At 37.2% G+C, this 19990-nt stretch overlaps 5 protein-coding genes across 11 annotated transcripts; 3 read left to right on the top strand and 2 right to left on the bottom strand.

The window, feature by feature from the left end:
- The first annotated feature begins 139 nt into the window (after nucleotides 1-139).
- Nucleotides 140-1812, top strand: LHCA1 (chlorophyll a-b binding protein 6). 4 transcript variants are annotated; one of them, NM_180375.2, is made up of 5 exons: nucleotides 213-584; nucleotides 898-1000; nucleotides 1088-1234; nucleotides 1302-1376; nucleotides 1468-1812. In NM_180375.2, the coding sequence occupies exons 1-4, from the start codon at nucleotides 394-396 to the stop codon at nucleotides 1353-1355; spliced, it is 495 nt and encodes a 164-aa protein (NP_850706.1). In that variant the 5' UTR covers nucleotides 213-393; the 3' UTR covers nucleotides 1356-1376; nucleotides 1468-1812. The 4 variants fall into 4 exon arrangements, with proteins under 4 accessions (NP_191049.1, NP_850706.1, NP_850705.1 ...); NM_180374.2 differs by having other exon boundaries at nucleotides 1088-1246; nucleotides 1349-1376; NM_115346.4 differs by having other exon boundaries at nucleotides 140-584; nucleotides 1088-1376.
- Nucleotides 1813-2717: 905 nt separating this feature from the next.
- AT3G54880 (zinc finger protein) lies at nucleotides 2718-4629 on the top strand. The gene is made up of 6 exons (NM_115345.4): nucleotides 2718-2915; nucleotides 3311-3348; nucleotides 3436-3659; nucleotides 3829-3916; nucleotides 4022-4088; nucleotides 4185-4629. The coding sequence occupies exons 3-6, from the start codon at nucleotides 3530-3532 to the stop codon at nucleotides 4236-4238; spliced, it is 339 nt and encodes a 112-aa protein (NP_191048.1). The 5' UTR covers nucleotides 2718-2915; nucleotides 3311-3348; nucleotides 3436-3529; the 3' UTR covers nucleotides 4239-4629.
- On the bottom strand, nucleotides 4450-10636 carry MRH2 (Armadillo/beta-catenin repeat family protein / kinesin motor family protein; the record flags this gene model as incomplete). Of its 3 annotated transcripts, NM_001339702.1 has the most annotated exons (21): nucleotides 4450-4926; nucleotides 5058-5186; nucleotides 5279-5422; nucleotides 5570-5695; nucleotides 5956-6081; nucleotides 6171-6263; nucleotides 6366-6501; nucleotides 6581-6709; nucleotides 6824-6943; nucleotides 7085-7264; nucleotides 7358-7537; nucleotides 7748-7882; nucleotides 7990-8202; nucleotides 8366-8454; nucleotides 8591-8740; nucleotides 8826-8964; nucleotides 9064-9285; nucleotides 9409-9594; nucleotides 9684-9806; nucleotides 9902-10002; nucleotides 10210-10636. In NM_001339702.1, 21 exons carry the CDS (start codon nucleotides 10508-10510, stop codon nucleotides 4793-4795), a joined length of 3156 nt encoding a protein of 1051 aa, NP_001326426.1. In that variant the 3' UTR covers nucleotides 4450-4792. The 3 variants fall into 3 exon arrangements, with proteins under 3 accessions (NP_001326426.1, NP_191047.3, NP_001326427.1); NM_115344.4 differs by having other exon boundaries at nucleotides 4572-4926; nucleotides 5279-5695; nucleotides 10210-10510; NM_001339703.1 differs by having other exon boundaries at nucleotides 4599-4926; nucleotides 5279-5695; nucleotides 7358-7534; nucleotides 10210-10598.
- A 649-nt stretch (nucleotides 10637-11285) lies between these two features.
- ATVPS33 (Sec1/munc18-like (SM) proteins superfamily) lies at nucleotides 11286-17228 on the top strand. 2 transcript variants are annotated; one of them, NM_001161207.1, is made up of 23 exons: nucleotides 11399-11527; nucleotides 11613-11652; nucleotides 11933-12013; nucleotides 12096-12290; nucleotides 12395-12505; nucleotides 12616-12681; nucleotides 12753-12860; nucleotides 12965-13009; nucleotides 13300-13356; nucleotides 13747-13841; nucleotides 13935-13982; nucleotides 14108-14159; nucleotides 14241-14294; nucleotides 14504-14566; nucleotides 14675-14781; nucleotides 14952-15074; nucleotides 15168-15249; nucleotides 15359-15429; nucleotides 15988-16068; nucleotides 16433-16490; nucleotides 16594-16646; nucleotides 16755-16848; nucleotides 16941-17226. In NM_001161207.1, the coding sequence occupies exons 1-23, from the start codon at nucleotides 11475-11477 to the stop codon at nucleotides 17028-17030; spliced, it is 1827 nt and encodes a 608-aa protein (NP_001154679.1). In that variant the 5' UTR covers nucleotides 11399-11474; the 3' UTR covers nucleotides 17031-17226. The 2 variants fall into 2 exon arrangements, with proteins under 2 accessions (NP_567009.1, NP_001154679.1); NM_115343.4 differs by lacking the exon at nucleotides 13935-13982 and having other exon boundaries at nucleotides 11286-11527; nucleotides 16941-17228.
- A 67-nt stretch (nucleotides 17229-17295) lies between these two features.
- PUB14 (plant U-box 14) lies at nucleotides 17296-19963 on the bottom strand. Its single transcript, NM_115342.5, has 4 exons — nucleotides 19511-19963; nucleotides 19148-19264; nucleotides 18646-19059; nucleotides 17296-18553 (listed from the first exon to the last, which is right to left on the bottom strand). Exons 1-4 carry the CDS (start codon nucleotides 19790-19792, stop codon nucleotides 17468-17470), a joined length of 1899 nt encoding a protein of 632 aa, NP_191045.2. The 5' UTR covers nucleotides 19793-19963; the 3' UTR covers nucleotides 17296-17467.
- Nucleotides 19964-19990: the final 27 nt, after the last annotated feature.

The following is a 19990-nucleotide window of genomic DNA, read 5'->3' as shown; positions in this document are numbered from 1 at the left end:
TCCAGACCGGATTCATGACCAATCGCAGATTTACCGGTCCGGGTCAAGTTTTAAAACATTAGTAGAAATGTGTTTCACCGAACAGGAAGACTTATCTGATAGCATCTCGTTGCAGTGGATAAATGGCAAAATAGTAATATACGTAGATTCTGCTTTTATCTGAACCACATAGTGCAGATGGATATCGAACAGAAGAACATGATATCGAGAAGACACGTGGCCCAATGAAAAAGCCACGCAGGCTCTGTATAGCCAATTGCAATCTGGTTTTAGATTCTCATCTCACAAATCTTACTTATACGATCAGTCTCCCACATTCACACTTCCACCAAACACCTCTCGTCCACATCTTTCTCCTTTGGTGGCAAACACAACGACAGATAGAGAGAAACGATGGCGTCGAACTCGCTTATGAGCTGTGGCATAGCCGCCGTGTACCCTTCGCTTCTCTCTTCTTCCAAGTCTAAATTCGTATCCGCCGGAGTTCCACTCCCAAACGCCGGGAATGTTGGTCGTATCAGAATGGCTGCTCACTGGATGCCTGGCGAGCCACGACCAGCTTACCTTGACGGTTCTGCTCCTGGGTACGCTTCGAACCCTTTTACTCTGTTTTGTTGCTCAGTTTGGAATCAGAATTGTTTGTTAGATTACTCTGTTTTGATGACATGATGCAACATTGTACGTTTTGTGAAAGATTCAATTTTTTTTATGTTATTGGGTATTCATATTTCAGAAAGTTGTCTCCTTTCAGAATTTGAATTCCCTTTAGTTGTGTATTCAGAGATTCTAGATAGATTACTGGAACCTCTTTTGATGACTTAAGGGTTCTGATTTCAACATTGGAGGTTGTTTAGAAAGTTTCAGTTTTTCTAAGTTATTGGGTACAACATTGTGCAGTGACTTTGGGTTTGACCCACTTGGACTTGGAGAAGTTCCAGCGAACCTTGAGAGATACAAAGAGTCAGAGCTCATCCACTGTAGATGGGCTATGCTCGCTGTTGTAAGTTTCAATATCCAATCTTTGTCTTATCATAAGGGTTTAGTCTTGTTAAGTTTAATCTAATGGACTTGGTGGGTGGTGTTGTAGCCTGGGATTTTGGTACCAGAAGCATTAGGATATGGAAACTGGGTTAAGGCTCAGGAATGGGCAGCACTACCAGGGGGTCAAGCCACTTACTTGGGAAACCCAGTCCCGTGGGGTACTTTGCCCACAATCTTGGCCATTGAGTTCTTAGCCATTGCATTTGTTGAGCACCAGAGAAGTATGGAGAAAGACCCTGAGAAGAAGAAGTACCCGGGAGGCGCATTTGACCCTCTTGGATACTCGAAGGACCCCAAGAAGCTCGAGGAATTGAAAGTTAAAGAGATCAAGAACGGTAAGCACACACAACAACTTACCTTTCTTGATCAAACTTATGTACAAATGTATATCTAATGTTGGTGTTTTTTGCTTGGTGGGTGTAACAGGGCGGCTTGCGCTGTTGGCGTTTGTAGGATTCTGTGTGCAACAGTCGGCTTACCCGGGGACAGGACCATTGGAGAACTTGGCAACTCACTTGGCGGATCCATGGCACAACAACATTGGCGATATTGTTATCCCTTTCAACTAATGAATGTAAAAATAGAAATATGTGTACCTTATGAGCTTTATGTGTATCAAAAACACTGTGTAATGAAAGACAGATTTGTGAATTCCTGTAATTTGTCTTGGTGATCGAATGCTCGTGTGAGCTTGAATTCTAAGTGATGAACCTTTTGAACCCAAATACACATTACATCTCATGCTTCCTACAGAAGAAACATTGTAAGCTCATGACTATTTGTTAGATTTCTCAACAATCACATTCACATACTATAAACTCCATAACAGAAGAAACATTGTTAGCTCATGATTATTTGTTAGAGTTCTCAACTCTATCCAAATATGCTTTTTGTTTATATCAACTTAGATAAATGGTTATTGAACCACACCAAGATACATGCATTTTACATTTGAGTTTTGATGAATATTTTCTATTCATCTTTTTTCCCCCTCATTTTTACCTTCTACATTTTTTCATATTGAACAAAAACAATCCTGTTAATTTTCTTCCCTCTCTTTTCTAGTAAAATCATTTAAGGATTTTTTTTGAAATTAGTTGATGTCTTTCTTATCACATTTGTTCTATACTTCTACTAATTTTTCTTTTGTTCTTTTGCATACTAATCTTCACCTACAAAATAGAGTACTCTCTAAACAGAGTCTTGGAAAGTTTTGTCTTCCTTTTATATTCTCAACTATAAAGTTTAAATGAGACATAGTTCTAGAAAATAACATCTTTGACATTCAATGGTTCCCTTAATTATATATTGAGCTAGAATTTGAAGAAAAATCAATACCACATTAATGTTTACAGATTTTAATTCATATATGGCTTAGTATTCTATTATTATATGATTTTCTCAATTTAATTCATTAAAATCAAGTAATCAGAATTTCAAATAATTTATTTTATATTTCAAAAAACTTAAAGAAAACTTTAGATTTGACATGTGACAAAATTTTCACCATTCTCTTCCAATATAATAAAGAATGGAGCTATCTTCCTAATCATATCCACGTAAGATTGAGATAGAAACTTGAGCTGCGTGGGGCATGCTTAATTTTTTCTGTCTCATTGACCCAAAGATATATCTGTATTCTAGTGGATACATACATTATTTACTCATTACCAACTACAAGTAAACTCCTTTAATTAATTTTTAAATTCTATATTTGGCTCATAAATTATTCCTTTTTAAAATTTATTTTTAGTTGATTTTTCATTGCCTACTCAAGATCTAAAATTTTCCTTTACATATAAAACCTAAAAGAAAACATATAATGCAGTTTCAATCCCTCTACCAAATTTTCTGTTGATACTTTCCTCATTAAGGTAATCATTCCTCTATCCTCTACTTTTCTTATGTAGCAAACTTTCTCTTTCTATCATGAATTTTGGTTTCTCCTTAGAATCTTTTTGGATCTTGAATGCTTCTGATCTGTTTTATTTGGATCTTTAAAAATATATTCTTCACCGGAAATGCCATTGTTTTAATCTCAATACATTTCTTAAGGAGATAGAACTAGTTCTTTGATTGAAAAATCTCTGTTTTGTTGCCTTAGAGATGAATGAAGATTTTAATGAATGTAAACCCAATGCGTTAAAAAAGGAAAGATGTTTTTTTTTCTTCTTTTGCTATGAGTTTGGTGTATATGGTTTGAATCTTTCTTTCATAACGTATTGTTTTCTGAGAAATCTGGTATGTTTTGTTTTCTTGAATCTTCTAGGGTTTTCCACATAGCTGATTGATGAAAATGTCAATGAGGTAAATTAAACCAACCCTTTCTTGTAACAGTTTTCATGATTTTTGAAATGGGGTTTTAATTGGTTTCTTGTTGTTTCTTTATAGCAGCTTGTGTGGAAACCTTTGATGTTTTTTTGTATGTGGATGTGAATTGGTATACTCGGGTTTATTCGTAAAGGAATGATCATTCGATTGAATAAGAATGGAGCTTTATACTGCAAATTGTCTGTCCACCGAAAACAAACCTACTCTTGAGCTTTCAAAACTAGTCAAAGACGAGAAAAGCTCGGTGAAAACGAACAGCGAAAACACCCTTACACTTGTGAATCATGGTACATTCCACACCTCAGCTTAAGAAGATGACTAACTCTTATTATTGCCACATTGTGTTACCTTACCTCTGTTTTTGGGTGACACCGCCGGATATTTTAACTTGTTGGCTCTGTAATTTGATATTTGATGTTCTTGAACACTATCTATAAGGATCTTTCTTGATTACAGGTGCAAAGATGTGGCAAGAGAACAGGGAAAAATGGGTGGGAGATCAATCTCGACAAAGAAAAAACACTGCAAAGGATCAGATTATAAGGTATTATGTGTTTCATCAACCTTTAAGTTCATCTGACAATCTTTTTGCAGTGTCAAAGAATCAAAGAAGGCAATGTTTTCTAAGATGTTCTTGAATCTCTTGCAGCTGGTCTACTACATATGAAGATCTTCTCTCAACTCATGAACCTTTCTCTGAGTCGATTCCTTTACCCGTAAGCTTTAATCTAATCCCAATATCTACCTTGACTTAAAAAAAGGAACCTACAATCATTCTCAATTCCTGAATTTTCCATTTGATCTTTATGTAGGAGATGGTGGACTTTCTTGTCGATATTTGGTACGATGAAGGCCTTTACGATTAGAAGAATCTAACAATGCCACGAACTAGATTGACAAAGAACAAAGGAGAGATTCAATTATGGTATGAAATTAAATCTTTAGGAGTTGTGAAAACATTTACAGATATGATGAACTATCTATTTGTTATATCCATATACTGTATCATGAGAAAAAGACTGACTACTCATATACTCCACATCTTTAACATTTATATGATTGTTACAATGACAAGGAACAAGGATTACAAGATTTTGATCACCTTATAGCAAAATATAAGGAGACTTGAGTTTGTTTGACCATGTATTCCATGTTTCTCAACATCATCAATCTTACATGGAAAAATTGGCTACATATTTGTTACACAAATGATCAAAGAACATCTCGAAACAGAGACAGTATACCAGTTATCACAGCACATAATCTCCTAACACTCATTTCTTATAAAAATCTTAGCTTTTCTCTCCTTTACTGTCGTCACCAATCACAAAGTCAATCTAATGACATGCTTGTAGAATCAGCTACGAATCTGTGTCCACGCCAGTTATGTTATGTACATGTCTTTTCTTTCACCTCTTGTTCAGCTTGAGAAGTAAGGGTTTGTTTTGAGTATCTTCTTTGCTAAACTGCGAATATCATCTCTACTTGACTCCACAGATATTCTTACAATCTCTGTCACGCTTCCTGTTCTTTTGAAATCATTTGCATTTTCCTCTGCATCGAGAAGGAGATACACATATTAGTCATATGTCCCAACCGCACAAAATATTGATAAAGAAGTACTTAGTGTCTCCAAAGAGCTGAGCATGCTCTTCTAGATAGCAGAATTACAAAGTGTGGCCTACCATTTTGAGCTAAATGGCAAAGCGCAAGTTCGATGTGACGTTGTGTTGATGCTGAATCAATATGTGAATTTGAAGTCAACCATTCAAGAACACCCTCTTCCAACAGAAGAGAACGGCCTTTTCTACGCCCTGCAACACATTACACCCCCTCTAGGTATTTTAGCGATTGACACAGTTGTGCAATTTTTGAGGTACATTGGTAAGCAAATATGACAACATACCTTGCATAATTTCTCGAGTTTCACACTTCGCAAAATTTGCCATCCCTCTTGCCACTTGAGCAATGATATCTATGTTTCCAGACTGTGCCATAGTGAGTAGTCCCTTGATGCCTTCCTCTTCTTTCAGCAGCTTAAGAAACTTCTCTGTTTGTGCAAAACACAACAGTATATAGAGTTAGATATGTACTTGGCAGCATCCCAATACAAAGCTTCTTTAATATATCTTTACACATAAGTTGTACAGTGAATACTGGAAGTCATCAGAAGCAAAATTCTTAATCTTGTGCTTACCGTTCCCACATAAATTGGCAAGCGCACCAGCTACCATTCTTAGAGTCTGTGGATCGTCTGTTTTAGTCACCATCTTTGCTAGGAGTTGAGCACCTCCTTTATTCATTATAAGATCTTGACTCTTCTCTGCGGTTAATAATTCAATGAAAACATATAAATAAACCAATCACATATTTTCCATTCCAAAATTTAATAACTTGACAGCAGGGAAAACCATGGCATGAAGAACCGTCTATTGCATCTTACATATCTAACATTCAGGCCTCGTAAAGAAATGACACAACCACAAGGGAACTTAAGTTCTGAATCAGCTCTGCTTCTCAGTAGTAAGTTTAACGGATTTATGATATCATAAAAGCAATTGGACCACCAAGAGAAGTGCTCACCGTTCATTGCTAAATTAGCAATTGCACCAGAAGCCACCCTGAGAATCGTTGAATTTTGAGATGACTGGACTAGCATAAGCAAAGCTTCTACACCCCCTTCCTCCACAATCTTTACCTGATTAGCCTCTATACATACACACACATAATGCAAGTTATTTAGGTGCTGTGACAAACAAAGAATATTTACACATGTTAATAGAGCGATGAAACTGCACCTTCAGCGGCTAGATTAGCAACCACTTTTACTGCTTGAATTTGAACTTCCAAGTCTTCAGACTTAATGAGTTGTAAGATCTTCTGAATTCCGACTAAAACCGAAGTAGAGAAGGTGTCAATTAATTTCTCCCACAATGAAGCGAAATATAAGAATATCAAGCTAAAAAGATCTCAATCCATGAGAAAATTTATACCTTCTTCACAAAGTCTAGCCATGGTAGCTCTCTGACCAGATAACGACTTTTTTAACCCTTGTGATCTCTGAGAGCCAGTTTGAGCTCCAGATTCTGCTGATCCTTTTGAAAGATCTTCCTTCATATATCGCTTTTCCTGTGGAATGAAATTGACTTAGCAAGACCATAAGTACACAATACATGTTAAAAGTTGAAACAAGCTCATCGTGATTCACCTCAACAACATTTTCACTTTCCCTTAGATTCTTCTTTAGTTTTGAAAGCTCACTCTCCATTTGCTTTCTCTGCTTTTCTTCCAAAAGGAGCCTTTCCTTCATATCTCGAACCTCTTCACCAAGTTTTTCCTATGCAATACAAATTTTATGTACATTTAGACATATTCATCAGCAAAAATTAACAGTTGGATTTTGAATATGACCAATCTGAACAACAAGTAAGCAGCCATTTAACAGTCACACCTTTTGTTGGAGCAGATCATCATAGTCTAGTTTCACTGTCTGGAGTTCATCTACTGTCGATTCATACATTTGTGAAAGTTCTTCTAATTTTATCTTAAGTTCGTTTGCCTCTTCATTTTCCTGAACCCAAAACCAAGAAAAAAATTGGAGACAGAAATTTTTGCAAGAGATTGACACTGTCACACTCACCTGAAACATAAAGCTGAAAGTATCATATGCTTATTGGGATCCAGTTTTAAGAAAATCAGGAATAAGCCTAACCTGTGATATAACTTGGCGATCGCTTATAAGCCTTTTCATTTGTCTAAGTTGATCTTCTGCAGCGTTAGACCGAGCATTTTCACCTTCCAGTTTCTTTTGCAGCTCTGCAATTTTAGATTCATATGTGTGAGTGGTTTCCGCAAGTTCCCTTTGATATTGGTAATTGCCCTTCTCTTGTTCCTATTAACACCAAACATACCATTTAGTTTAAAAGGTAGAAAAAGGAATCCTAAGCTATAACAATTTATGATGAATGGTATCATAGTAACTAACATGAATAGACTTCTGCTGTTTACTCAAAATATTTTTCATTTCAGTCAATTGATGCTCGGCGTTTGTAGACCGTGCTTGTTCATCCTCAACCCGCTGGACCAACTCCGCAATTTTTTTCTCATATACTTGACTGGTATCTGCAAGTTTTGCCTCATATGCTGAATTTTCCAGCTGTTGCTGCTACTAACAATTAAAAGGACACTGTCAGAGCCATCTATTATACACAGCTCAAACATATTTATGTATATGTATTTGATGCCTGGCCTTTAAGAAAACATTCAAGAACTTCTGTAAGTAGTTAATAAAGACAATAACAGAGAAGTATTGATCCAACAATATACTGAAGTAGTTACCGAGAAAACTACTAACAATACATGAGAGAAAGTGTACCTTGGTATTTTTCAGTTTCATCTCTAACTGTATGGCTTTGTCATGCATTAGATCACACTGATCTTTCTGCAGTTGCAGATCCTTCAAAAGTTCTTTCATGCTGAGCTCCAAGCGGGTGTTTTCCTTCTCCAGAAACTGTAAGTCATATCATAGAAATATACGCAACATATCAAGAAACTAGTTGAATATCAATAACTGTGAGTAAACGCAGAGTAGCTGATCTTTAGAAGAGACAAAAATACCTTTGACCTAGTAACCGCGTTCTTTTCTGCTTCAGCGAAGGAGTTTTCACATTCTCTCAATCTTTTTTCCAACTCATGTTTCTCACTATTTCTTAGTTTGTTTTGTCTTTCGACTTCTGCAGTAAGATGGTCCACCTGAGTCTCAAGCTTCCGACACAAACTCTCATAATCAAATTCTTCCTTAAGCTTTACCATGTTTACTATTTTCATTGCCTATAAAGGAAGACATGACCAAGAAGACATTGCTATATTTTGTTTTTGAAAGATATAAGATTGTTCAATATTAAAATATAGTCTTTCTTATTTATGAGTTTCTTTAGATGTCAGATACTAGAGATTCTGCAGAGAACGAGATAAGAGAAACATGAAAACTCACCCTTTGTCCAAACATTATTGTGCTAGTGGTTTCTGCATGATAACGTGCAGATGGCCCAATTGTTATTATAAGTGAAGTCCTCGCAGAACCTATTTGTTGAGAGACAAAAGCCTATTTCAGAGTTTATTTAACTAGGAAGATATGACAAAATGTATAGACACTGAAGTAAGCCACGCTTATGAGTTCTATATCTAGAGAGGCTAGGAAATGTTTTGGTCAACTAACCCCCAAAAGAATCACGCAGAAGCCTTGTTAGCTTAGAATCTCTTGTTGGTATATGAGAACTGCCTTCAGCTAACGCATTTATGCATTTTCCCAGGGATGTCAGTGAAAGATTGATGAATTTTGCTTCTTCAATCATGTGGCCGTCAGTTCCTTCAGGAAAACAGCATATAACTCACAATGAAACTACTTGATATAACATGAATGGTTATTATATGAACAGGTAAGGAGTTCAAACCAGATTTATTAATTCTTTCGGAACCAGCAAGATCAACAATTAGTAGTTTGCTCTTTCTAACTCTAGGAATGGCTTTATCTCCCAATGATTCCGGTTTTGCCTTCTCAGTTTTTTCATTCATAGCACGTCTAACGTAAACCTGCAAAGAATATACATTTCATTAATCGGCAGGTAGAACACATGGATTTTGTTGATGAACAAGAAACCATAGAGACCAAAATATCCTAAGGAAGCACACCGTAAGAATTGCATGACTACGAGAGGATTCTGTATTCATCTTTGTATTTGCTGCATGACGGTTTGTCTCACCGACTTGCAAAACCTGCAAGAAATGGTCTAAATCTTGAATGTTAACTACTGTAGCGCCTGGTACTGATACTTCCCCAGTCTTTGCATCCTCATTGATTGAAATGTTGTTTTTCTCAGGTGCAAGAAGATCTTGTATAGTTTCCATATATAGCTGTGAATTACAAGAACAAGTAAAGATATTAGAAATGGTTCTTATATATGCTCTAGAACCATTTCCATCTTCTGTCTATGAATGTTCAACAAGAAGACAAACATCTAAGCACTAGAGTGACACCTGCAAATAGGAGATCTCGACGGAAATCGAAGCAGAAGATGCGTTGAGAAGTATATCCTCCAGAGCTCTAACCATAATACCACGCTCAGCTGCATCATCTTTACCAATTTTTCCAACCGTGTAAGTTTTACCTGTGCCGGTTTGACCATAAGCCATAATGGTACCATTGTATCCACTCAGAACACCCTGTAAATTCAATGTAGTAGATATCAATAACCAAAAGTATTACTTCTTAACATTCCAATAAGTTATATAAACATCAGACACTTTCTAACCTCGACGACAGGTTTTGCTACTCCTTCATAGACACGCTTTTGCGAAGCTGTGTCTGTAAAGACTTCATCAAATTTGTATGACTCAGAGTTCCAGTTGTTCTTCCTCAACTTAAGCCTCTTTATCTGTACACACAGAAACAAAACAAAACTTTGTAAGAATATAACTAACACAGAGTTGAAAGAGAGAAGATGTGATTAGTGAGCATCTAATAACTCACTTCTGGTTGTAACTCAACAAGATCAGCAAAATCAGCATCCGAGATAAGCTCCTCTCCGTTTCGAGGTCGAACTCTTACAGAGACTCTTACCCTCCCAGGATCTTCATAGAAAAGTATGAAACTTTAAAAACAGATTATGCCAATTAGTGCATTTTATGAAAGTCTAACAATGCACCAATTCGAATCAACAATCTCTGAATCGAATGTAGAAAAAGTCAAATACTTTAAGAAATTGAAAAAAAAAGCTCATCTTTCAATTGTGGAATCATACGGGTGAATATGAAGAGAGAAGGAGAAAAAGGACAGACCATTGTCGTCGTCGAAGTCTTTCGATTGAGATCGGCGAACGGGAGTGCCGGAGCGGCGTGTGGAGGGAGAAGAGGCGGAGACAGAGGACGAAGAGGAGGAGGAGGAAGCGGAGGGTCGATCTTTAAGGCGAGAAGAGTGTGCTATTCCGGGAGCGACGATAGAGGTTCTAGCAGGCAAATTCAAGGAAGAAGAAGAGAGAGATACCGCGTGATTGCTGTTGGGAGGCAAGTGCTGCTGAATTCGCTCCGCCGCGTGTTTCGCCGACGATCTGACGGCGGAGGAGGAATTTGACGAACTCATTAGCTGGAGTCTTCACGAAGCACGAAAGGGCACCGAGAAGAGAAGAGAAAGAGAGTATGAGACAACAAAGATAGAGAGAGCTAAGAGAATGTTTCAAAGAAGTAGAAGAAGAAGAGAAGAGGGAGGCACGACTGTGATGAAAATGGTTCCCGCGTTCGTGGATTTTATTCGGTTTGGTTTCTCCATTTGGTTTGGTTTGGTTAAGGTCGGTTTCGATATTAGCGGTTAGCGGACAAGAATAAATTTTAAGAACATTACAAGTGAAAGTATAAACGTTTAGCGGGTCCAAAATGTGTATGGACCATATCGATAACAACGATACAAAATCTAGTAAAGTGGATCCCCTATTAATATATGGGCTCATCTACGGTATCAACATCTCTAAACATAGTGATTTGTCCCCTGATGACAGAATAAGGCTCCGAATGGTGATTGTGTTTTATGGTACGAGAGAAGTGCGGTGCGGTTAAAATAGTAACAAAAATACATAGATACATATGTATGAGTAGAGATTTTGATACTATTACAGCACTGTTGCGGTGCGGTTTTGGGTGCGGTTTTGGTCACCATTCACAGCCTAAGAATCATTAAAATCATTAAAATAGTGTAAGAGATTTTGATAATCGTGGTCTGGTCGGCTTCAACTTGCATAAACTCCATATTTGTACCAGCGACACATATGTTCGTATCGTTTTCTTGCTATCATGTTGGTACATACACTCTTGATTTCTTTAATGCAACCCAAAAAAAAAAATCTGACTTTATATCGTTGCAATTTTTTTTCATATGAAAACAATGTTTAAAAATGAGGCCCATTTCTAAGCCCATTTATACAGAATGAGGCCCATTAGGTGATTTAATAATCTTCTCCGCCGTGTTCTTCCACTGCGGTGGACTATCGTCGCTATCACACGGTGCAGGAAAAACAAACGGAGAAAGGTCGATCATCTCTTGATCATCGTCCATGGCGCAGATCCCCAGCTTGGAGAATGCTCCTCTCAATCTGAAATCCATTAGGTGACTCTATTTTCATTACTTAGAGATTGATTGATCGTTTCTTCTTCTTTCCTCTCACATCATATGTTTCTCGTTTCTTATTCAGGGACAAGTCTGAGAGGGAGCTCGTAAACTTGCTTAAAGACGTAAGTCTCATTACTCTATCTTTTTTTTTTTTTTTGGGTTGGGAGACGAAAGTTAGGAAATTTCGCGGATTATATTTGATCAAACATATCTCTTTTGAGAATGTGAAAATAAAAACCAATGCTTTGTCTCTCTTTTACTATGAATTCTTCTCTTTTCTATGCAATTACTTCACCAATGTCGTATGATTGAGAATCATTAGGATGAATAGACTTCGGAGATGATTTACCGATTTCTCAAGACTTTTTTGTTTTCTCTTCTTTTTGGTGTCTTTGGTTGTAGGTTCGTGGAACTAAGTGTTTGGTTATTGATCCAAAGCTCAGTGGTTCAGTCTCATTGATCATCCCGACCTCTAAGCTTAAGGTAATTTCGTTTTTCTTTTAAAGGTTGAGTTTGGTTTTAACATTAGTGGTGATTTGATTTTTTGTTGTTCTTTGCTTAACAGGAACTTGGTTTGGAGTTACGACATCTTACTGCGGAACCAGTTCAGACTGAATGCACAAAAGTGGTTTATCTTGTTCGCTCTCAACTTAGCTTTATGAAATTCATAGCGTCTCACATTCAGAATGATATTGCAAAAGCGATTCAGAGAGACTACTATGTTTACTTTGTTCCTCGTAGGTCTGTTGCGTGTGAGAAGGTATGTGGTTATTTGCGTCCTCTAATACTATTGTTGCTTTCGTTTGCTTGTTTTATTACTTTTTTGAATAAGGGTGATAAAAAAAATCATTCTGCTATTTTCAGATTCTTGAGCAAGAAAAAGTGCATAACCTGGTTACAGTGAAAGAGTTTCCCTTGTATATGGTTCCACTAGATGAGGATGTTATTTCATTTGAGCTCGAGCTCTCTGAAAAGGTGTGTAGAACTCTCATGAGTCCAATTCTTGTAACTTTATGTGCCATTTTCCGTGAGGCCTTAAAATCACAGCTTTCCTAATTATCTTGTTCATGATTTTTTAATGATAGGATTGCCTTGTGGATGGTGATGTTAGCTCCCTTTGGCATATCGCAAAAGCCATACATGAACTTGAGGTTTAAACATTTTCGTTATTCTTTACATCTCGTCATCACAACTATCATCTCATTACTAACTCTTCCTATAGTTCTCTTTTGGAGTTATATCAAAAATGAGGGCAAAGGGCAAAGCATCAGTTCGTGTTGCAGACATTCTAAACCGCATGCAAGTGGAGGAACCTGTCAATTCGAATGATGTAAAATACCTGCAATAGTTTGAATGTCATAATCACCAGTTATTTCGCTATCTTGTTTTTGTATCCTTTTTTCACTATTCTAAATGATGTTTGTTCTATTTCAGGTGGGAAGGCCTGAAGTGGATACACTCATTCTATTGGATAGAGAGGTAAGATTACAATGTGTGTTTCCTGTTATTTGTAATCCTTAAATACAAAGATATCCTTCAAGGATTGAATGTTAAAGAGTTGGTGTGATGTAATCATTGGGAAGTCTGAATTATGTTTTATATGACACAAACGATGGATTTGGAAATGTGCATATAAAGGTTAAGAGATATAGAAAGTGGTTAAAATCCCACTTAATCTGGAATTGGGACTGGCTGATACCTTGTTAGGCGGTGGTTACCTTTTACTTGACATGGCGCTATTAGTTTCAAATTTTACGTTTCTGTTTCAGGTTGACATGGTTACTCCTATGTGTTCCCAGTTAACTTATGAGGGACTAATAGACGAGGTAATTGTCACAAATTTTGGATACTGCAGTTTTGACTAGAAGTAGCTTAAGTAGATTTTGCAGTCACTGCAACTGGTGGACTTTTTACTCTCTGAGGAAGTGACACTGACTTCATGTATCATACTTTTACTAGTAATTATGTTGAGTGTTTTCGGTTTCTCTTCTCGTAAGAAAGTCTTACACAAGTGTGAGATCCAGATTAGCTTCTGCGGGCTTTTTCATTATCATGCTGAGTTGATGTACTTTTCTGGAATTTGGGGAGGGAACATAATGGTGTGAAACTATTTGGTTTCATTGGATGCAATGATAACCAACAACAACACAATTTTGACTTAAGTTATGCTGGCTGATTGAGTTTTCCTGCGAGCTGACTCCAACCTTTCTTTAAAGATTTTGCATATCAGCAATGGAGCTGTCGAGGTCGACTCATCTGTGATGGGTGCTCAGCAGGAGGGAAAAAAGATGAAAGTTCCCCTTAATTCAAGGTTAGTTGATTTGCTCATAGAGAAAAATTCCTTCTATCGTCTGAGACAAGTGGCCATTTTTCTTCTATCTCACTGCTGAATGATTTCTGTAAGCAAATATGATGCATGGAATATATATTTTGATTTTCGTGGATTGGATAAGTACAACATTTCGCTAGTATTCCCGTGTATTAATTGTTAATGCACGAAAAATAGCTTCCTAAACTGGTTATTATGGAAGACACGTTTGAGTGTTGACCTTATTTTCTGAATGCTTAAATTTACAGTGATAAGTTGTTCAAGGAGACAAGGGATCTCAACTTTGAAGTCGTTGTACAGGTTGACCTTTGCCCTTTTGGCTTGGATTCTTTGTTACATAGGATTCTGTTTCCTTATCTTCCAGATGCCATATGGTCGCAGGTTCTACGTCAGAAGGCAATGACCATGAAGGAGGACTACACGGAAATTAATTCTGTACGTTTGTCGCTCTCCTCCTTTAGGTAGACTTGTTTTCATGGTAGAGGTATACATACATATCGACCAGACACTTATTGGCACATTGTGTTACCGACTTTAAGTAGACCATGTTATGCCTTAGGAATGATCAGCCTATTCATAGAGTTTACTGTTAGATTATTAGTTGTATCCAGATATCTAATGGGGTATGGTTATATAATGCACAGACCCAGACAGTTTCTGAGCTGAAGGACTTTGTTAAGAAGCTTAACTCACTACCAGAGATGACAGTAAGTATTGACTTGATTACTATATGTTCCTTTTCTTATATATTGCAAACGTTCAGATCAAAATTTGTTCCAGTTTAACTTAATTGGTTATGATTTTTTCTTTCCCAGAGGCACATACATCTTGCCCAGCACCTAACGACGTTCACATCCAAGCAATCATTTAATTCTCAACTTGATATGGAACAAACACTTGTTGAGGCAGAAAATTATGACATGTAAGTTTCTTTTTAGAGAAACACTTATTGTATTTTAATACTTCCATTCAAGAAGTTTTCATGATTCTTTCTGTTACAAGGGATGTGGAAAACATGTTACTTTGATAGCATAATGGATATTGAAATCTATGATATAATTGATTATTACTAACTCTTGTTTTTAAATGCAGATGCTATGAGTACATAGAAGAGATGATCCATAAACAGGAGCCTCTCACTAATGTCTTACGTCTATTAGTCTTATTTTCTGTTACAAACTCAGGGTTACCGAAGAAACAATTTGATTATATAAGGCAAGTTAAGCTTCCGTCAGTCATTCTGTATTATATATTTCAATTTTCTGTTTTTTTTTTAATCATATCTTGTCTTCGGGTCTCAACTTTCAGAATGGAACTACTCCACAGTTATGGGTTTGAGCATGTGGTTACACTGAACAACTTGGAAAAAGCAGGATTGTTGAAGAAGCAGGTTTGGTGATTCTTGGTTTCCTTTTAGAATTGAATCATTTTCTTATATTCTATGGTGAGGTACGTCTGACATTCTAATGTCTTGGTGTACCTTCGTTTGGTTCCTGCAGGAGTTTAAAAGCAACTGGCTGACAGTGAAACGGACACTGAAACTTATTGTCGAAGACACTGATACGTCTAGGTAATCTTCTTTTTAGTCATGCTGTCTCCTACTGAATACATGGTACTTCATTGACATGATTTTGTTAATGGGATAAAGCTTACGAAGTAGGTCAGATGTTTAATCCAGAAATATGAGTACCTTGATAACAATGTGTGACTTGAAAGCTCTTTTTCCACTGCTATATTTGAAAATATCCCTCATAATCTCTAATGCATGATCTAACGACAGCATTGACTTAATGCCACAAATCTCTTATGCCCTTGAAAGCTCTTTTCAACTTGCAAGTTTTGTTGATTTGTGAGGACTCCCTCGTTTTCTAATGCATGATCTTGCATCATCATTGGCTGAATATTCAGAATTTATAGCATTAGTAAATCTGTTTTCCTCCTTGTTTGTAGTATGGGATCATCTCCTTTTTCATATGGTACATTTTTTCTTTTATTTTGACATTTAGTGTTTCAATAGTACCTATCTACAGACATCTGATTTGCTAGGCCTTGCACCAACTTTTTTCTAATCATAAAATCAAGTTTTGAAATCAGTTTGAGTTTTGAGGAAAATAAATTTCTTGTGCAGGCCTAACGATATCGCTTATGTCTATTCGGGATATGCTCCTCTTAGCATTCGTCTTATCCAACAAGCTATTCATTCTGGATGGTTAGTACGTTCTTGCTTTCTTAATTACCAAAAAGAAAAAATGTTCTTGCTTTCTTCTAGCCAAAACTTTTGCCTAGGTAGTTTAACACATAGGCTTTTCTGAATAAGTATTAAACTAAGAAGAAAAAGTCGAGAATCTGTTCAGTTTCAATTTGAGAAGCACTTACGTGAAAGGGCTGATAAAAACTCAGCATAAGGAATCCATGTATGAATGAATAGGAGAATTTTTGTCTGCTTCCTTTGAGGCAAGAAAGAAATGCGCAAATAGTAAACAGCAACAACTTTACTATGATAAAGCAATATAACCTAGGTTACGTTCATGATTGATTAGTGTGCTGTATTGATGTCTCAATCTACCTTACAGGCGTCCTATGGAAGACATTTTGAAGCTGTTACCAGGACCCCATCTGGAGACTAAAAGAGTCAGTACACTTTTTCCTTTACCCAATTAGAGAGATAAATGTAACCTCTCTTTTCAACTATTTTTCAATTGCAAATATATCACTATGTCCCTTCTTTGTGCAGAGTGGATTCCCAAGTAGTCCATCAGTTGATTCATTGCACGGAGCTTCAAATGGGTAAGTTTCTCGTTAACAAATTAGTTTTGTACCGCGAAGTAAATTCGATAAAATGATAAATGGAATGATTCTAATGTGTAAGAGGTTTCATCTGGGACATGATTACAGGGTTGCTGATGGAAGACGCTCAATTGTTCTTGTTGTCTTCATTGGAGGTGTAACATTTGCTGAAATCTCTGCTTTACGGTATCTCGCCTCTAAGGTATATATCAAACTTCAAAAGTTTACCATAAAAAAAACACTCTTTTTGTCCGCTGAATCCTCCATTCTTGCTTCTGCATAAAATTTTATCAGGAAGGAATGGCTTATGATTTGATTGTTGCCACAACAAAAATCGTCAACGGCGCAACGTTGATAGAAACATTCATGGAAAAACTAGGCTGATCCGTAAACTGAGCGTTATGTTCATCTTTTCTCTTTCGAGTGTGTTTATTAATTCATTTTTTGTATGTCTTTGTTTATTTTTCTGGATCATTGTGGTTGCAGAGTGAATGGTATGCGTATGTGTATGTGTATATTAAATGGTTGAGATACAGCGTGATTATACAAATTCAATAATGTTTTCTTGGTACAACCTTTCACTTCAACTTCTGCTAGTTATATACGGCTTTACTTCTCCCTAATTCTCAAGCAAATCGAGAGTGTGAAACAGTAAATAATAGGGTTACTTTTACTTTTAAATATCAAATAGATATACACAACTCTGAGTCGAAAATTACATATAACATCATTACATAAGATTCTTATGTCAGACTCAAACCAAAGGTTCCTATACATATAATCTACACTGAAACAAATAACATTCCAAAAGAGCGAGGCTTTCATGGAACAGTAGTTACTGCAACACCTTCGGTTTGCTGAATAAGCTCCAACAAGCTCGCAGCTTTCCTCTTTGCTCTATCAGTGCCATTCTCAGTAAGTTCCTTCAAGGCCACATCTGCACCAACCTCTCTTGCTACATTTAGCCTTTCTATATTCCCAATACATAGATACCAAAGTATTGCTGCAGCATTTTCCCGGTTCCTTGGTGACCCTGTCCTTATAATCTCAACCAAAACCGGGATAGATTCTGCTTCAGCTATCGCTGTTTTCCCTTCTTGGTTAGTTGAAAGAATTGCTAAAATGGCCAGAGCCTCATCCACCATTCCGCCACCTGCATCTTTCAGTAATCTGGTCAGAGGGTCAACAATACCGCCTTTAACCGCCCTTGATTTGTTCCCCTGGTATATGCATAAGTTGAAAATCGCTGTAGCAGCATCTTTTTTGCCTCTTCGGGTTCCTTCCTCAAGCAAGCTTATAAGTGCTTGGATAGCTCCAGCAGCACCTATTGCCACTTTGTTTTCATCTATAACAGATAAACTGAAAAGGGTTGCAGCAGCGTTCTCTCTAGCTTCCATGCTTCCGTTCTTTAGGACTTCTACTATATCCGTTATGGCTCCTGCATCAACAATGGCTCCTTTGTTCCCTTCATTTATGGAAAGATTCAGAAGAGCTGTCACAGAATGTTCCTGAGTCCGAGGATCTGGTGAGGATAGAAGCTCTACAAGGAGTGGTATGGCTCCAGCCTCAGCGATACAAACTCTGTTATCCACGTTCCTCTTGGCTAGTAACCTTAATTCTCCAGCTGCAGCTCTTTGCTGTTCTGTAGTACCGTTGGCCAATTTCTCTAACAAGGAAAGGACAAATGTTCGATCACAATCTGAAGAGCTGCTTCCTCCTATTTTTGTGGTTCTACAGCTCCCTTGATTTTGCGGTAGCTCAATGCCGTTGCTTTCACACCACAAAGCAATGAGACTCTTTAACACATAATTAGGGGTTAATCCAGCATGTAAAAGTGTCTCCTGAGATTTCGGACATGTTTTATGACCAGCATCAAGCCACTTCTGAATTGATGATCTTTCATATGTCTGCAAGGTCGAAAAATTCAGCTATAACAACAAATACACAAGTTTAATAATCAAATTCACTACAATGCACAACGAAACTTGCAAAGCCAGACCTGTCCAGTGGAGACGATAACAGGATCCTTCATCAGTTCAAGTGATATCGGACACCGAAAATACTCTGGTATAACAGGAGAACGATGTCTCGAAACGATTCTGCTGCCAGTGGATGGATCAGGGTCTGAACTTTCCATTGTTACAAAGTCTACCAGGTTTTTAAGAAGTGAAGACATCCTCTCGAAACAGTCATCAGGATCTCCATCATATGAAAGAAAATACTCATGTATCGCATGCGATTCTTTCTTCAGCTCATCAATGGTAGTAAGTTGGAGCTCTTGTGAAAGTCTTTTGAGGATTATAGGGTCAGGATCCATCACATTCTCTGCCATAGCTAGATCATGGCTAAGCTGTAGATCAGACTCCTCCCATCTTTCTTTTGCTCTCTTGAACTGAAAATGCAGAAGCTGAACCTACAAATTCAGAGAGCTTATCATTAGAATTCAGATTTTAATCAACAGAAAAATATAGCCCTCCTTAAATCAATGCATTGAGAAGTACCTGTTCTCTGACTTCCTCTGATACCTCAATCTTCTCATAAGGAATCTGACTTAACGCTGCTTCTATCTCCACTGTCATGTCACGGAACTTCTCCACAAGAGAATCTCTATCGAAAAGCTGCCAGCAGAGAGAACACGAAAAAGGTCTCAACTTCTTGTTATCAGACTCAATTTGATTCATCCCAAAATAAGAGAAACAAGACAAAACCCAAATTCTTGATATTGTTAAAGAAGACAAAGACAAACAACAAAACCCTAAACACCAAAATCTTAAACCCTCGAAGAGAAAACAAAGGAAATTGCCAACTTTTGCCAGCTACCAAAGATATAAATACAAATAAAACAGAGCAAGTAAATGAGTAACCTGAAAAAGCTTGCTTCCTCCATTAACCGATCGAAAAAGCTCAAGACTTGAATCAAGAGCGATTCTCATAGCCTCAAACCCTGTAATCTGATCCTTTTTCAATTCAACATTGACGTCAATCAATTCCTCGAAGAAAGGGCTGAGAAGCGTGATCCTACGAACAAGATCGCCTTGGATCTTCCCAATAAAACCCCTTGAAGATGAAAACCCTGATATTTCTTTAACGGAGTCAACGAGTCGACTCATTAGCTCCTCGTGGGAACAACAATTCGTTAATCCCATCCCTCAGATTTTACTGTTCCAGAGGGCTTCAAAAGGGTTTTAACGAAACCAAGACGAGGAAGAAGAAACCCAAAAAACCAAGAGGAGGAACAGAAATGCTATGGAACGAAATAGTCTTCTCATCAACGTGACAATAAACACCTATTTGGACATGAAAAGTCTCATTTTGTCCATTTTCAGACCAATCATAATTTTTTC

Source organism: Arabidopsis thaliana, chromosome 3 (genome assembly GCF_000001735.4).
Source record: "Arabidopsis thaliana chromosome 3, partial sequence".
Taxonomy (NCBI): Eukaryota; Viridiplantae; Streptophyta; class Magnoliopsida; order Brassicales; family Brassicaceae; genus Arabidopsis; species Arabidopsis thaliana.
Note: the sequence above shows the minus strand (reverse complement) of the source record. Positions and strands in the feature narration are given on the sequence as shown.

Excerpts from the sequence above, each read along its gene's own strand:
- LHCA1 (NM_115346.4), top strand. The coding sequence starts at position 394 with ATGGCGTCGAACTCGCTTATGAGCTGTGGCATAGCCGCCGTGTACCCT. Across the intron at positions 585-897 it reads CTTGACGGTTCTGCTCCTGG|TGACTTTGGGTTTGACCCAC; the intron begins GTACGCTTCGAA and ends AACATTGTGCAG. Across the intron at positions 1,001-1,087 it reads GATGGGCTATGCTCGCTGTT|CCTGGGATTTTGGTACCAGA; the intron begins GTAAGTTTCAAT and ends GTGGTGTTGTAG.
- AT3G54880 (NM_115345.4), top strand. The coding sequence starts at position 3,530 with ATGGAGCTTTATACTGCAAATTGTCTGTCCACCGAAAACAAACCTACT. Across the intron at positions 3,917-4,021 it reads GCAAAGGATCAGATTATAAG|CTGGTCTACTACATATGAAG; the intron begins GTATTATGTGTT and ends AATCTCTTGCAG. Across the intron at positions 4,089-4,184 it reads CTGAGTCGATTCCTTTACCC|GAGATGGTGGACTTTCTTGT; the intron begins GTAAGCTTTAAT and ends ATCTTTATGTAG.
- ATVPS33 (NM_001161207.1), top strand. The coding sequence starts at position 11,475 with ATGGCGCAGATCCCCAGCTTGGAGAATGCTCCTCTCAATCTGAAATCC. Across the intron at positions 11,653-11,932 it reads TCGTAAACTTGCTTAAAGAC|GTTCGTGGAACTAAGTGTTT; the intron begins GTAAGTCTCATT and ends CTTTGGTTGTAG. Across the intron at positions 12,014-12,095 it reads TCCCGACCTCTAAGCTTAAG|GAACTTGGTTTGGAGTTACG; the intron begins GTAATTTCGTTT and ends TTTGCTTAACAG.
- PUB14 (NM_115342.5), bottom strand. The coding sequence starts at position 19,792 with ATGGGATTAACGAATTGTTGTTCCCACGAGGAGCTAATGAGTCGACTC. Across the intron at positions 19,060-19,147 it reads CAGAGGAAGTCAGAGAACAG|GTTCAGCTTCTGCATTTTCA; the intron begins GTACTTCTCAAT and ends CTGAATTTGTAG. Across the intron at positions 18,554-18,645 it reads TTATCGTCTCCACTGGACAG|ACATATGAAAGATCATCAAT; the intron begins GTCTGGCTTTGC and ends TCGACCTTGCAG.